Genomic DNA, 14,403 nt, shown 5'->3' with positions numbered 1-14,403 from the left:
GAATAGACATTCCTCCAAGGAGGATAGACAAGTGGCAATAAGCATATAAAACATGCTCAGCCCTGGCTGGTGTAGGTCAGTGGATTAAGTGCCTGTTGCAAACCAAATGGTTGTCGGTTCGATTCCCAGTCAGGGCACATGCCTGGGTTGAAGGCCAGGTCCCCAGTAGAGGGCGTCCAAGAGGCAACCACACATTGATGTTTCTCTAGCTCACTTTCTCCCTCCCTTCTCCTCTCTCTAAAATAAATAAATAAAAATTTTTTAAAAACAATATACATTCTATAAATTCTACATAGTTTATAGAATATGTAGTTAGAATCACATATTTTTATTCCTTATTGCAAAAAGCTATAATGAAACAACTCAGGAAGACTCCTAAAGAGATCGTCACCTAGTTTCAAGATAATTAAAATATTCTGATATGGTAGTGGAGGGTGCACGCTGCCTGAAAAAATCAACAGTTTCCAAAAATTTGAGCCTGGCAACTGGGAAATTGGTAATGCAGCATTGGTCATAGGTCTACAGGCTATTGAGAAGTCTATTCAAGACTTACTTATTTTCCTTTTCCCAGAGCACATACATTCACTGACTTGCATGGATTTATTACAATAAACTTACCTTCCTGACCCATTATAATTTCGTTATGATACAAAAAATGTATCCGATTAAAGGAAAAAATACTGACCTGGCAGGAATATTGTATGATATAACCAAAGGCATACCCATAAATTTATGTGGCCTCCTAGCCATTTCTTATCTGCCACTATTACAAATAATTCACAAACCCAAGCTTATTCACCCTCTCAGAACACTGCCAGACTAAGATATCAGAGGCTGGTCTACTAGCTGTGCAATACATAATCTTCAGTCTCCTAACTAAGCAACTCCAAGTTTCTGTTAGAGTAGTTCCAGCTATAAGGGTAACATTCAAAATAGGTACAGTTCCACATTATCTAAGATGGGAGTGCGGAAGTCAATTATTGGGTGGACTTCAAATAGTATCAAGGATAAGTAAAGTCCAGAATTGGTTGCTTCCAGAAGCTTAGAAGACTTGTCAGAGAGAAGGCATTTCTTCCCTGATGGATAGGACTAAAGACTAAATTGATAAAGGGGGAATATGCTACTGGATACAGTAGTTTGGGTCTACCTTTACCATATCTTTGCTACTGGGAATTGAACCTTCTCCTCACCAAGAGGATGCCCTACATAAGGAAAATGGCAGAGTGCGCACTTCATGATGGGCATACAAGGGAAAAAAAGAGTAGCTTGTGGCAACACGTATTTGATAAACATCAAAGAAAAAGCCTCTCTGTGATACTACGACTGAAAAACACAAAGAAGAAGAGGAAAAAGAATGAGTTCTCTTTTAAGTATTTGGAGCTCGAAGTGCTTACAACTACGTAGATAAGAAGCACAGGAGATGAAAAGATAAGTCTGAAGCTCAGAAGAGAGGAGAAACCTACAAATAAAAATTTGGCAATTATTTATGAAGATTTGATAGTAAACTTTCTAAATCCCCTATTGTACTCAGCCTAATGCTTTCCTATGGATACCAGAACTAAGAGAGAAGGATAAACAGTAACAGATTAACATCCCATTTAGTAATGTGTACACTGCTAAGACAATTTATAAAAAGCTAAGGAAGGATCTAAGAAAGTTAAGGAAGAAAACTACTATATGAAAAAAACACCTGGTAAACTAAATACTAGCACTTAACTGCAGAGGGCGCAACTTTTCAAACATCCCTTTGTAATATTACACCAAAGACACAGGATATAAATATGCTGGGGAAAAGACAGCAACTTGCTAGCTCAAAGAAAGGCAAATCAGTGGCAATAAAATACTCCTTTCTAACTCAGAAAGGAGTCACAGTCTTCTACATCAACATCATCAAGCATAAAATCGTGTCTCAGAGCAACAGAAACAAAGTAAGGAGAATTAAGAAAAAGCACAAGGAACTAGCACTGGAAAAAAGTCAGCGACAACTGAGAAGAGAGGTACCCACGTGACAGGGAGATCTCAGTTTTTAAAGCACTATGGTTTTTCTCGTGGTTTTGTTTCTTCAAGATCAGATCTTGGAGAAGGTGAAAAAACGTGTTTTACAGCCCCTCTTCCAAATATTCTCATCAGAAACCAATGGTTTAGAGATAACTTTAAATACAGAAATTCCAGACAGACAATTCCAGGCAGACTTCACTTCTTGTACTTATTGATTTAAAAAAAGATGATAGGAAGCTAAGCTAGTTGCAACAGAAAGAGTAGTAAAAGAAATTCTTTTAGGTGATTTTGTCATCAAATTCCTTAGGAAATCAGACAACTGATAAAAATTTTAAACAATCCTCAAAGTAAAGAAAAATTAAGTGTTCGAGTAAAAATCTGAAGGCATCTCCTATGATTAAAATTACATGACTTTTTAACACAGAGACTTGAAAATACCCGTTTTTTACTTCCTTATGTTCATAGCTATGTAATAGGGTATATCCTCAGGAAAACTGAGGTACCAATATTGTGGTGGTAAAATTATAAACATTAAGATTAAATATTACCTAGATCAGTACTGTCTAACAGAACCATAATGCAAACCTCTTACATAATTTTAAATATTTTAGTAGCTGTATTTAAATTAAAAAGAAACAGGCATAATTAATTTTAATATTTTATCAAATATAGTCAAAATATCACTTTAACATGTAATGAAATTTTCTTAGTTAATGAGACAATCTTTATTTTAAATCAACTCTTCAAAATCTGGTGTATTATTTTACTCTTAGAGCACATCATAGTTAATTAAGATCAGTCAAATTTCAGGTGCTCATTTGCCACATATGGCTAGCAGCCTACCATAATGGATGGTACAAAAATATATAAATTAAAGATTCAAACATTCCTCTTAACCTTAACAAAAAATAAAAAGTACAAAGATATATAAATTAAAGTTTCAAACATTCCTGTTCATCATATCAAAAAATAAAGTATTTACTTTCATTTAAAAGAGCCTTTCCATCTCCTCATCCTCATATCTCAGCCCCCAAATCTGTTAAAAGGCAAAATCTGATTAAAATAATAGAAGGTAAAAGGAAACAAACATGGTTGCTATGCCAAACTTTTAAACCACACAATGGCTCACTCAAAATTTAAATCAGCAACATTCATGTCCTTAATTAAAATGCACTGCTATTCCACTTGAACCATACCTTGTTAAATTCATCTCTTCCAAGGCTGAAAGCACATTGTTTTCGTATTTTGAAAAAACACAGAAAAAATTAGCTCCCATTTCAACTTCATGGCTATGAATTATTAACCTTCATCAAACAGAACTTTGACATTGTATTGAACCATATAACCACATCTTTCTGGATTGCCACATGCTCTTATTTTTCAAAAGTGGTAACTGCAGTAAAATTATAGGAAGAAAAAAGGTATTTTTATAGAATTTGATATTTTCATTTTTCTCAAATTTTAATTTTCTAAAATACTGACTTTTTTTACATTCTGAATTAAAGACAGTTACATAAAACAATAAGAGACTTATTTATATTTGGGGAGGAGAAAGAAAAAAACTAAAAAAAAAACAAACTCCACTGCTATAAGTAGTAGTTGTGTCTCAAAATGCTCCCTGTCATTTTATTTTTTACTGGAATCAGAGAGATGTTTTTTCCACTAGGATTGTTCTTCTAAGGCAAAAAAAAAAAAGTCACTACATTCCCCCATTCTCTACACAAAAATCCTTCCCATAGCTTCTGAATTTCAGTAACTGAAGGTGGGGAGAGAGGGGAAGAGGAGGTGGGCAAAGAGAAGGAGGATGGGGGTGGGGAGATAGAGAGAGAGAGACTTTTTTAAAAATTTTTTTATTGTTATTCTATTACAATTGTCCCAATTTTTCCCCGTTGCCCTCCTCCACCCACCCCACCCCCAAAGTCAGTCCCCACATTATCATCCATCATGTCCAAAGGTCATGCATGCTCTCTGACTAGTCCCTTCCCCTTCTTTCCACCATTGTCCTCCTCCCCCTCCCCTGTGATCACTATCAGTCTGTTCCTTGTTTCCATGCCTCTGGCTCTATTTTGCTTGTTAGTTTATTTTGTTCATTAGATTCCTTTTACAGGTGAGATCTTATGGTATTTGGCTTTCACTGCCTGGTTTATTTCACTTAGCATAATGCTCTCCAGTTCTACCCATGCTGTCGCAAAAGGTAGGAGTTCCTTTCTTTCCTTCTGCCGCATAGTACTCCATTACAAAAATGTACCACAGTTTTTTGATCCACTCATGTACTGATGGGCACTTAGGCTGTCTCCAGCACTTCGCTATTGTAAATAGTGCTGCTATGAACATAGGGGTGCATAAGTTCTTATGAATTGGTGACTTGAGATTCTTAGGGTAGATTGCCAGCAGTAAAGTCGCTGGGTCAAAAGACAGATGCATTTTTAGTTTTTTGAGGAAATTCCATACTGTTTTCCACAGTGGCCGTACCAGTCTGAATTCTCACCAATAGGGCACTAGGGTTCCCTTTCCTCCACACCTTGCCAGCACTTGTTGTTTGTTGATTTTCTGATGATAGCCATTCTGACAGGTGTGAGGTGATATCTCATTGTGGTTTTAATTTGCATTTATCTGGTGATTAGTGACATTGAGCATCTTTTCATATGTCTATGGGCCATCTATAAGTCCTCTTTGGAGAAGTCTCTATTCAGTTCCTTTGCCCATTTTTAAATTGGATTGTTTGGGTTTTTGAAATATATTTTATTGATTATGCTATTACAGTTGTCCCATTTCTTCCCCTTTATTCCCTTCCACCCTGCACACCCTTTCCCATCCATATCCCCCCACTTTAGTTCATGTCCGTGTGTCGTAACTTCTTTAGCTTCTACATTTCCAATATTATTCTTGCCCTCCCCCTGTCTATTTTCTACCTACCATCTATGCTACTTATTCTCTGTACCTTTTTCCCCCCTCTCTCCTCCTCCCACTCCCCTGTTGCTAACCCTCCATGTGATCTCCATTTCTGTGGTTCTGTTCCTGTTCCAGTTGTTTGCTTAGTTTGTTTTTGTTTTAGGTGTGGTTGTTAATGATTGTGAGTTTGCTGTCATTTCACTGTACATGTTTTTGATCTTCTTTTTCTTAGATAAGTCCCTTTAACATTTCATATAATAAGGGCTTGGTGATGATGAACTCCTTTAACTTGACCTTATCTGGGAAGCACTTTATCTGCCCTTCTATTCTAAATGATAGCTTTGCTGGACAGATTAATCTGGGATATAGGTCCTTGTCTTTCATGACTTGGAATACTTCTTTCCAGCCCCTTTTTGCCTGTAATGTCTCTTTTGAGAAATCAGATGACAGTCTGATGGGAACTCCTTTGTAGGTTGCTGTCCCCTTATCTCTTGCTGCTTCTAGAATTCTCTCCTTCATTTTAATCTTGGCTAATGGAATTATGATGTACCTTGGTGTGTTCCTCCTTGGCTTTACCTTCTTTGGGACTCTCTGAGCTTCCTGGACTTCCTGCAAGTCTATTTCCTTTGCCAGGTTGGGGAAGTTCTCCTTTATTATTTGTTCAAAGAACTTTTCCATTTGTTGCTCTTCCTCTTCCCCTTCTGGTACCCCTATAATTCAGATGTTGGAACATTTAAAGATGTCCTGGAGGTTCCTAAGCCTCTTCTCATGTTTTTGAATTCTTATTTCTTCATTCTTTTCTGTTCAGTTGTTTCTTTCTTCCTTCTGGTCCACACCATTGATTTGAGACCCAGTTTTCCTTCCATCACTGTTGGTTTCCTGTTCATTTTTCTTCATTTCACTTAGTGTAGCCTTCATTTTTTCATCTAATTTGTGACCAAAATCAACCAGTTCTGTGAGCATCCTGATCACTAGTGCTTTGAACTGTGCATCTGATAGGTTGGCTATCTCTTGGTCACTTAAAAGTATTGGCTCTGAGGCTTTCATTTGTGCTTGTTTGAGCCATTTTTTTTATTGTTGTTCTGGTCGCGCCTGTTACATAGTGAGGGGCGGAGCCTTAGGTGTTCACCAGGGCAGAGCAACGCAGTCGCTGGGTTGTGTTGTTGAATGTGGGGGCGGGGGCCCAGAGGGAACAATGGTGTTTGCTACACTCTCTGTCGGATTTCAGTCCCTTCCACTGCTTCCCCCAAGCAAACTGGGCCCTTCTGGTGCTGATGCCCATGTGAGTGGGTTTGTGTGCATTCTAGGACCCTCTGGGTCTCTCCAACAAACTCTCCTGTGAGGCAGGGAGTCTCTCCTGGCATCTCAACACCCACAGGTGTTTTCAATCAGTGATTTGAAGCTTTATTGCCCAGCAACCCAGTGCTGGGACCCTGAGCTGCTTGGTCTGTCTCGCTCCCTAATTTTGCGTGGTTTATCTGAGCGCGAATGTGCAACCGCCTAGTCAGTCATCCACCTTGTGCGAAGTGCCTCGCTTCACAGTCGCCACCTTGCTGGGCCTGCCCTTTGCCACCCCGCACCCGGGGTCTACGAGCCACCGCCTGCGCACCCAGGGTCTGACTGCTGTGATCTTGCCCGTGATGCCTTACGCGCCTGGTGCCTCCACTTTTTGTGCCTCGACCCCCCTCCACCTGGCTGCCCGACTCTGCCCTCCTACTGGTCTGGATGAATGTGTCTATTTTAATTCCTTGGTTGTGCGACTTCCATACAGTTCAGTTTTCTATCAGTTCTAGTTGTTATTTTATCTCTAAATTATTGTTGTTCTTATTTTGGTTGTGTGAGGAGGCACAGTGTGTCTACCTACACCTCCATCTTGGCCAGAAGTCGGATTGTTTTTTTTTGGTATTGAGTTTTATAAGTTCTTCATAAATTTTGGAAATTAACCCCTTACTTATCATATGTATCATTGGCAGATATATTCAATATGTTCTCCCATTCAGTGGGTTTTCTCTTCATTTTTGTTGATGGTTTCCTTTGCTGTGCAAAAACTTTTTAGTTTCCTATAGTCCCATTTGTTTATCTTTTCTTTGTTTACCATGCCTAAGAAGATATATCAGAAAAAACACTGCTATAAAAAATGTCTGAGATTTTACTCCCTGTGTTTTCTTCCAGTATTTTTTATCATTTTTGAGTCTTACATTTAAGTCTTTAATCCATTTTGAACTTATTCTTGTGTATAGTTTAAGAAGGTGCTCTAATTTCATCTTTTTGCACATGTCTTCAATTTTCCTGAAACCATTTATTGAATAGACTGTCTTTACACCATTGTATATCTTGCCTCCTTTGTCAAATATTAATTGACCATAAAGGCATGGGTTTATTTTTTATTCTCAATTCTGTCCCATTGATCTATGTATGCTTTTATGCCAATACCATGCTGTTTTTATTACTATGGCTTTGTAGTATAGTTTGATATTAGGTAGTGTGACTGCTCCAACTTTGTTCTTTCTCAAGATGGCTGTGGCTATTCTGGGTCTTTTGTGATTTCATATACTTTTTTGAAATATCTGTTCTAGTTTTGTGAAATACGCCATTGGTACTTTGATAGGAATTGCATCAAATCTATATATTGCTTTGATATGAGAAAGAGTTTCCAAAAAGAGTTATAAGGATGCTCAAGGACTTAGTAAGAACTACAATAGCACGGAAAAAGACACAGAAATCATAAAACAGAACCAGTCAGAAATTAAGAATAAAATATCTAAAATGAAGAATACATTAGAAGGAATACTAGAAGGTTTAATGAAGCAGAGGATCAAATCAATGATTGGAAGACCCTTGTCTTCCCAACATAAAACACCTAATCAGAGCTGCAAAAAGAAAAAAGAACTTTAAAAAACAAGGGTAGTTTAAGGGAACTTTGGGACAACATGAAACACAGTAACATCCACATCATTGAGGTACCTGAAGGAGGAAAGAGAGAGTAATGGATCAATAACCTATTTGAAGAAAGAATGGCTAAAAACTTCCCTAACCTGGTGAGGGAAAAAGACACAAGCCCAGAAAGTGCAGAGTCCCAAACAAATTAACCCTAAAAGGCCCACACCAAGACACATCATAATAAAAGGGTAAAAGGCAAAGGCAAAGATAGGATCTTAGAGGTAGCAAGATAAAAACAGTTACCTTTCCCGTAAGACTGTTAGCTGATTTCTCAACAGAAACATTTCAGGCAAGAAGGGACTGGCATGAGATCTTCAAAGTGATGAAAAGCAAGGGCCTACAACCAAGACTACTTTACCCAGCAATTCTAAAGAAAAGGTACTCAATGGACATGGACAACAGCACGGTGATTGTTGGAGGTATAAATTGTAATGGAAAAAATATAATTAAAGAATAATAAAAAAAATTGAAGGAGAAATAGAGATTTCCAGATAAGAATAAGCTACAAGAGTTTGTTACCACCAAACTATGTTAAAGGGTCTTCTGTAAGAAAGAAGAGAAGGAGGAGAGGAAGGGGGAGGAGTGGAGGTGGAGAAGGAAGAGAGGAGCCTAGTTAAAAGAATAAAATGGCAATAACTTCATATCTACCAATAATCACTTTAAATGTAAATGGTGTAAATGCTCCAATCAAAAGACAAAGTGTAGTTGAATGGATTAAAAAGCAAGACTCATATACTTTGGCATATACTTTGCCAAAGCATATACATTGTATGTGCTGTTTACAAGAAACCCATCTCAGAATGAAAGATACACACAAACTAAAAGTAAAGACATGGAAAAAGACATTTCACACAAATGGAAATTAAAAAAAAAAAAAAAGCTGAGGTAGCAATACTTATCTCTGACCAAGAAGTTTTAAAACAAAACTTTGCAGTGTGCATTTGATGTTTCATTGAGTTGTACACTTGAAACATGTATGATGGTTTTATAAACCAATGTCACCTCAATAAATTCAACTAAAAATTGTTTTAAATAAAAATAGAATAAAGGCTATAATAGACAAAAAAGGTCACTACATAATGATAATGAGAACAATCTAACATGAAGATACAACTTTTGTAAATATTTATGCACCCAACAGAGGAGCACCTAAATAAGTTAAGCAAATCTTGATGAACATAAAGGGAGACACTGACAGTAATACAGTCATAGTAGGGTATTTTAACATCCCACTGATATCACTAGATATATATTTTCTTTGAGATATAGTAACTCAAAGAAAATCAACAAGGAAACAGTAGCCTGAAATGACGCACCAGGTCAAATGGATTTAAATAATATCTTCAGAGCATTTCAGCCCAAAGCAGCAGAGTATACATTCTTTTCAAGTGCATATGGAACATTTTATAGGATAGACCACATGTTAAAACACAAAATTAATCTCAGTAAGTTTAAGAAGTTTTATCATATCAAGCATCTTCTCTGACTGACACAAATCTATCATAGGAAAAAAACCTGAAAAACATACAAAGACATGGAGGCTAAATAACATGTTACTAAACAATGAATGGATTAACAATGTGATCAAGGAGGAAATCAAAAGACAGCTTGAAATAAATGAAAATGGAAACACAGTAACTCAAAACCTATGGGACACAGCAAAAACAGTCCTAAGAGGAAAATTCATAGCATTAAAGGCCTATCCCAAGAAATATCTCAAATAAACAATCTAGCTTTACACTTTAGAAAACTAGAAAAAAACAAAGTCCAAAGTGAGTAGAAGAAAGGAAATAATAAAGATCAGAAAAGAAAAAAACAAAATAAGAGTCTAAAAAAAAAAAATACCAAAGATCAATCAAACCAAGAGCTGGTTCTTTGAAAAGATAAACAAGACTGACATCCTTTAACCAGACTCATCAAGAAAAAGAAAGGAGCCAAATAAATAAAATCAGAAGTCAAAGAGAAGAAGTAAAAACTGACACCAAAGAAATATAAAGAATTTTAAGAAAATAGTATGAACAAGTATATGCCAACAACTGGACAATATAGAGGAAATGGATAAACTCCTAGAAATGTGCAATATTCCAAAACTGGTTCAGGAAGAATCAGAGAATCTGAATAGACTGATAACTTGATGCAGACACCGGCCCGCAGTATCCACGTCATTATGGATGAAATGAAACATTCACATGGACTACCGAGTCCAGTGGAGGAAAAGGGACAGTACTGCTTTTCTCTCAAGGGGAGCAAAAGCCTTGGCCCTTGCCGTGACAGGCCTTTATTGGGTTTCTTGGCACATTACATGAAAGTCCTCATTAACTATGCACAGGCTCTCTTTAGGTGGTTACCTTATACAGAAAACAAAGGAGCCAATGCTGCTAATCACATCACAGAAGAGGGACATTTGCAAATGAAAAGGCAAAAGTGGTTGAACCAGTTACACTGGTCCTTGGAAGGTTTAGGATGGTTTTTAGGAAGTTATTTTGCAGTAAATGTCCTCAATTCAGGGTAAGGGAGTTTTTTAGCAAGAGCAAGACTCAAAGCGGCCTAGGCACATTGCAGGCCTGATTCCCCATGGGAGAACCTATCCATGGGTGCGGGTCCTGTGCATCTCCGGGTGGGAGCTGGGCCCATGCCATGCAGAATGGCCTCCTACAATAACTAGTGAAACTGATGCAGTAATCAAAAAACTCCCAACAAACAAAAGCCCTGGACCAGATGGCTTCACAGGAGAATTTTACCAACAGTCAAAGAATTAATACCTATCCTTTTGAAACTATTCAAAAAATTTAAGAGAAGGGAAGACTCCCAAGCTCTTTTTACATAGCCAGCATTATCCTAATTCCAAAACCAGATAAAGACACTACAGGGAAAGAAAATTATAAGCCAATATCCCTGATCAACATAGACCCTAAAATCTTCAACAAAATATTACCAAACCAGATCCAGCAAGAACCAATGTTCTCTCTCACCTCAATCTTTCTCTCTCAAATCAATAAACATATCCTCAGGTGAGGATCAAAACATATATATGTTTATATATATATATGTAAAAAATATATATACATACATTTTTTTAATTTAACCAAGGATGTAAAAGAACTATATGGGAAATTGTAAGAAAGAAATTGGAGATACAGATAAGGGGAAGCAAATACTGTGTTCATGGATTGAAAGAATTAACATCATTAAAACATCCATACTGCCAACAGCAATCCGTACACAAATGTTTACAGCATTTCATAACAACAGATGAGTAGATAAACTGTGATATACCCATACAATGGAATACTACTAAATAATAAAAAGCTACAACATGGATGACTCTCAAAATAATTTTGTTGAATGAAAAAAAATCCACTAAAGAACAGTACGTACTACATGATTCCATTTCTATAAAATTCTAGAAAATGCAAACTAATTTAGTGATTGAAAACAGGTCAATGGCTTCCTGACGATGGGAAGGGGGATAATAGATATATTAATTTTCTTTATTTTGGGGGTGGGATATATTAATTTTCTTGATTCTGGTGATAATTTCATGATAAAACTATCAAAATATATACCCAAACTATATGTATTTTTTATTATGTCAATTACATATCAAAAAAGCTGTTAGAAATTATCTCTCTTATTAGCCTTAAAGTGAAGGGTGGTATATACCTTGACTGAACACAAGAGGATACTCTTCCAATAATTCTTTTAGAGATGTCCTAAAGAGCTTTTGAAAATACAGTAAAAGGATGCAGAGTCCAAAGTACACATTCCCAACAGAGTAAACAATAATTTCATAACCATCAACAGAAAAGGATACTTTGCCTTCTATGAATAAATTTATGAAGAGATTTCCCATTCTAAAACACAAATCTGACATCCACCCAGATTAAATTATTTTACCATTTAACCAAAAGGGATTACTTAAGAGAGTTTAAAAGAAAAATGGTGGTTTCATTTGCCTTTAAGTTTTTCCTAAAATTCAGAAGAATTTAGGGAATATTCTATATTAAGAAAGTAAGTATCTAAAGCTATCTGACCCAGAAGAAATTTTAGTCCAACGTTAGTTTTAAAACTAACTCTTCAAAAAAAAAGACATGCACAATGTTAAGTAATTCCAATAAACAATGAGCCAAAAAACAGAAAATAAAATTCTAAATATGTGTAAATATTTAAAAATTTGATTATGGTATATAAACGTATGTGAATGGATGTGGTTGTATGATAACTGAAGAGAGAAAAGCCATGCAACTTCACTCACCTATTTTGTTCCTCCAGTTTAGCCAGGAGTTCTAAGTCATCTGGACTCAACTGTGACGGGGAAGAGGGTGAAAGGGCTGGCGTTGACAGTGTGGTAGATGAGGATGTAGTGTGTAATGAAGCAGATGGACTTGCCACCTGACTTGCCATCTGACTGACAGTGTATGATACTGTGTTCTTCACCCATGAGAGAGTAGAACTCAGCTTTTCGGCAACCTTGTCTGTCGCCACCTAAGGATAAAAATAAAAGTTACATGCATTTTAATTAATTTGTATTTAGTTCTTGGTATTCATTACCAAGAACTTGATAATCCTGTTAACTTTTACCTGATAACCACCATCAAGTTATTCTCTTTGAGGTGATAAAAGTAAAACCTATTTTAGCAATAATTATCCTAAATAACATCCAGCTTTTGGAATGTTTCAGTTCCACAGCATGAACAAACTAAAAGTGTTTTCCAAAATACAGGTTAAAATCCATCAGGGACTGATAAAACCAATTTCATAGGTAACACTAGGATTTTTAAAAAATAGAACAGAACATATTAATATAAAGATACATTATCTTATGAAAATTTTGTTTCAGTTACAAGTATTAAAAACACAGTGGTACCTTGGTCCTCATTGTTACTCTGTTCTGGAACCTGGGACAAGTGCAGAAACCAACGAGTACCAAAAGGTCGCAGGTTGGGGCACATGCCTGGGTTGTGGACCAGGTCCCCAGTTGGGGGCATCTGAGAGGCAACAGATCAATGTTTCTCTCCACCATCAATGTTTCTCTCCCTCTTTCTCCTTCCCTTCCCCTCTCTCTAAAAAATTAATAAAATATTTTTTAAAACCCCACTAATACATACACACAAATAAAAATCCTACCAGTACTATCTTGGCAGATACTATTATCCTCTCGGATTGCCCTAGGCTTCCTCACCTCAATACACACAGAGCTCTCTCTTTCTATCCCTCTACACCCACTTCCACCATGTCAACTCAGCCCGACAAGTCAATGTAGGGAAAGGATAATATGGAAAAGAGAGTCTAAGGTCAGAGTTGTGCAACTCAACGTGAAGCTGGAACTGTAAAGACAAAGATTTAATAGGAGTTTAATTAATCTAGGGATAACTTTATTTCTTTTCACTTTCAATAACTTTCCCCTTTTAGAACTTACTTCCCTTGGGAATGGTATTATACAGGAGATCAGAGGGTGCTTACTACTGAGGGAAGAATCCCCAATAAAGGCGAGATAAGTATGAGACCCAAGGAAAAGAACCCTGGGGCAGATTATTTAGACTTCCTAGTAAAAGAAGTCCTCATCAGGGCAAAAGACCAGATAGGAACCATGGAATAATTTAGCCAGAACTACCGTTATGGGGAATTACCGTCCAGGAAATGGCTGGAGCCATGGCAGACAATAAGATAGCCTACTGTGATTTGTTACCCTACTGATTTTTTCTACACAGTTACAACTACAAATTCAATTGTGAAGATGGCACTAATTTGTATCTTAAGGGTACACTATATTTTAAGGCAGAAGACTTATATAAAATTTATAGAAAAATGTTACTTTTTACTAATATCATTAATTCAGAAATACATATAATGTTCAAGAATTAGTGCTTTCAATTTGCACTATATAAAAGTCCTCTGCTCAAGATAATTGCAGCAAAGGCAAAATTCTTCATTATTAAAACATTTTGCTATTTATTAAAACAAATAAATGTATCATACCCCTTCTGCGTAATGTAGCAACTGGCTTCCATTTAGTTAGAATGACCAGGGGCAGAGTCCTGGCACCCTTTCAACCTTGCTAGAACAAGATTTAGTCTTTAACTATTGAAGAGGGCTCAACAACCCATCTTTAAATTTTAAACTCTTAAATATAACTGGAGCATTTAACTGCAGTTGCACTTTAATAAAGTTTAATACCCATGGTGCTAAGAAAGCTCACAGGACTGAATTACTTTTTATATATCATCATGTCCCATTTTTCCTTTACTTTTCCAAATCCCCACTCTGCTGTCTCTAAGCCTCTTTTCCTTCATCCTATGGTAAACTGAGGTCATGAAGACAGAATAAATCTCACAATGCGATATGTCACAAAGTTCCTATCCACCTCACAGAGGTGTTATGAAATTATTTTTAAGCATTAACATACTTTGAAAAGGTTAAAACATTATTAGAAGGGCTTAGTAATTAGACACAAAAAGCACATAGTGTATTATTCCATGTCCAGAATATGCAAATCCAGAGACAGAAATTAGATCAGTGGTTCGAGGGACTGAGGGACAAAGAACAGGGAAATGACTGCTAAGGGGTGTCAGT

The 14,403-nt window shown here is 36.6% G+C and overlaps 1 protein-coding gene across 11 annotated transcripts in view; it reads right to left on the bottom strand.

The window, feature by feature from the left end:
* The window catches only part of EVI5 (ecotropic viral integration site 5), a 211,714-nt gene that overhangs the window by 156,490 nt on the left and 40,821 nt on the right, over window positions 1-14,403 (bottom strand). For 10 of the 11 annotated variants that reach the window (XM_045847085.1, XM_045847078.1, XM_045847076.1 and 7 more), the window contains one exon: window positions 12,086-12,315. In XM_045847085.1, the coding sequence (XP_045703041.1) occupies window positions 12,086-12,234 (149 nt within the window). In that variant the 5' untranslated portion in view covers window positions 12,235-12,315. Of the gene's footprint in view, window positions 1-3,194; window positions 3,275-12,085; window positions 12,316-14,403 lie in introns of those variants that run through there. The other variant, XM_045847081.1, reaches the window with a different exon arrangement.

Source organism: Phyllostomus hastatus, unplaced genomic scaffold, assembly GCF_019186645.2.
Source record: "Phyllostomus hastatus isolate PE091 unplaced genomic scaffold, TTU_PhHast_1.1 phas_contig_524, whole genome shotgun sequence".
Taxonomy (NCBI): Eukaryota; Metazoa; Chordata; class Mammalia; order Chiroptera; family Phyllostomidae; genus Phyllostomus; species Phyllostomus hastatus.
This window is presented reverse-complemented; position numbering and strand designations above follow the sequence as displayed.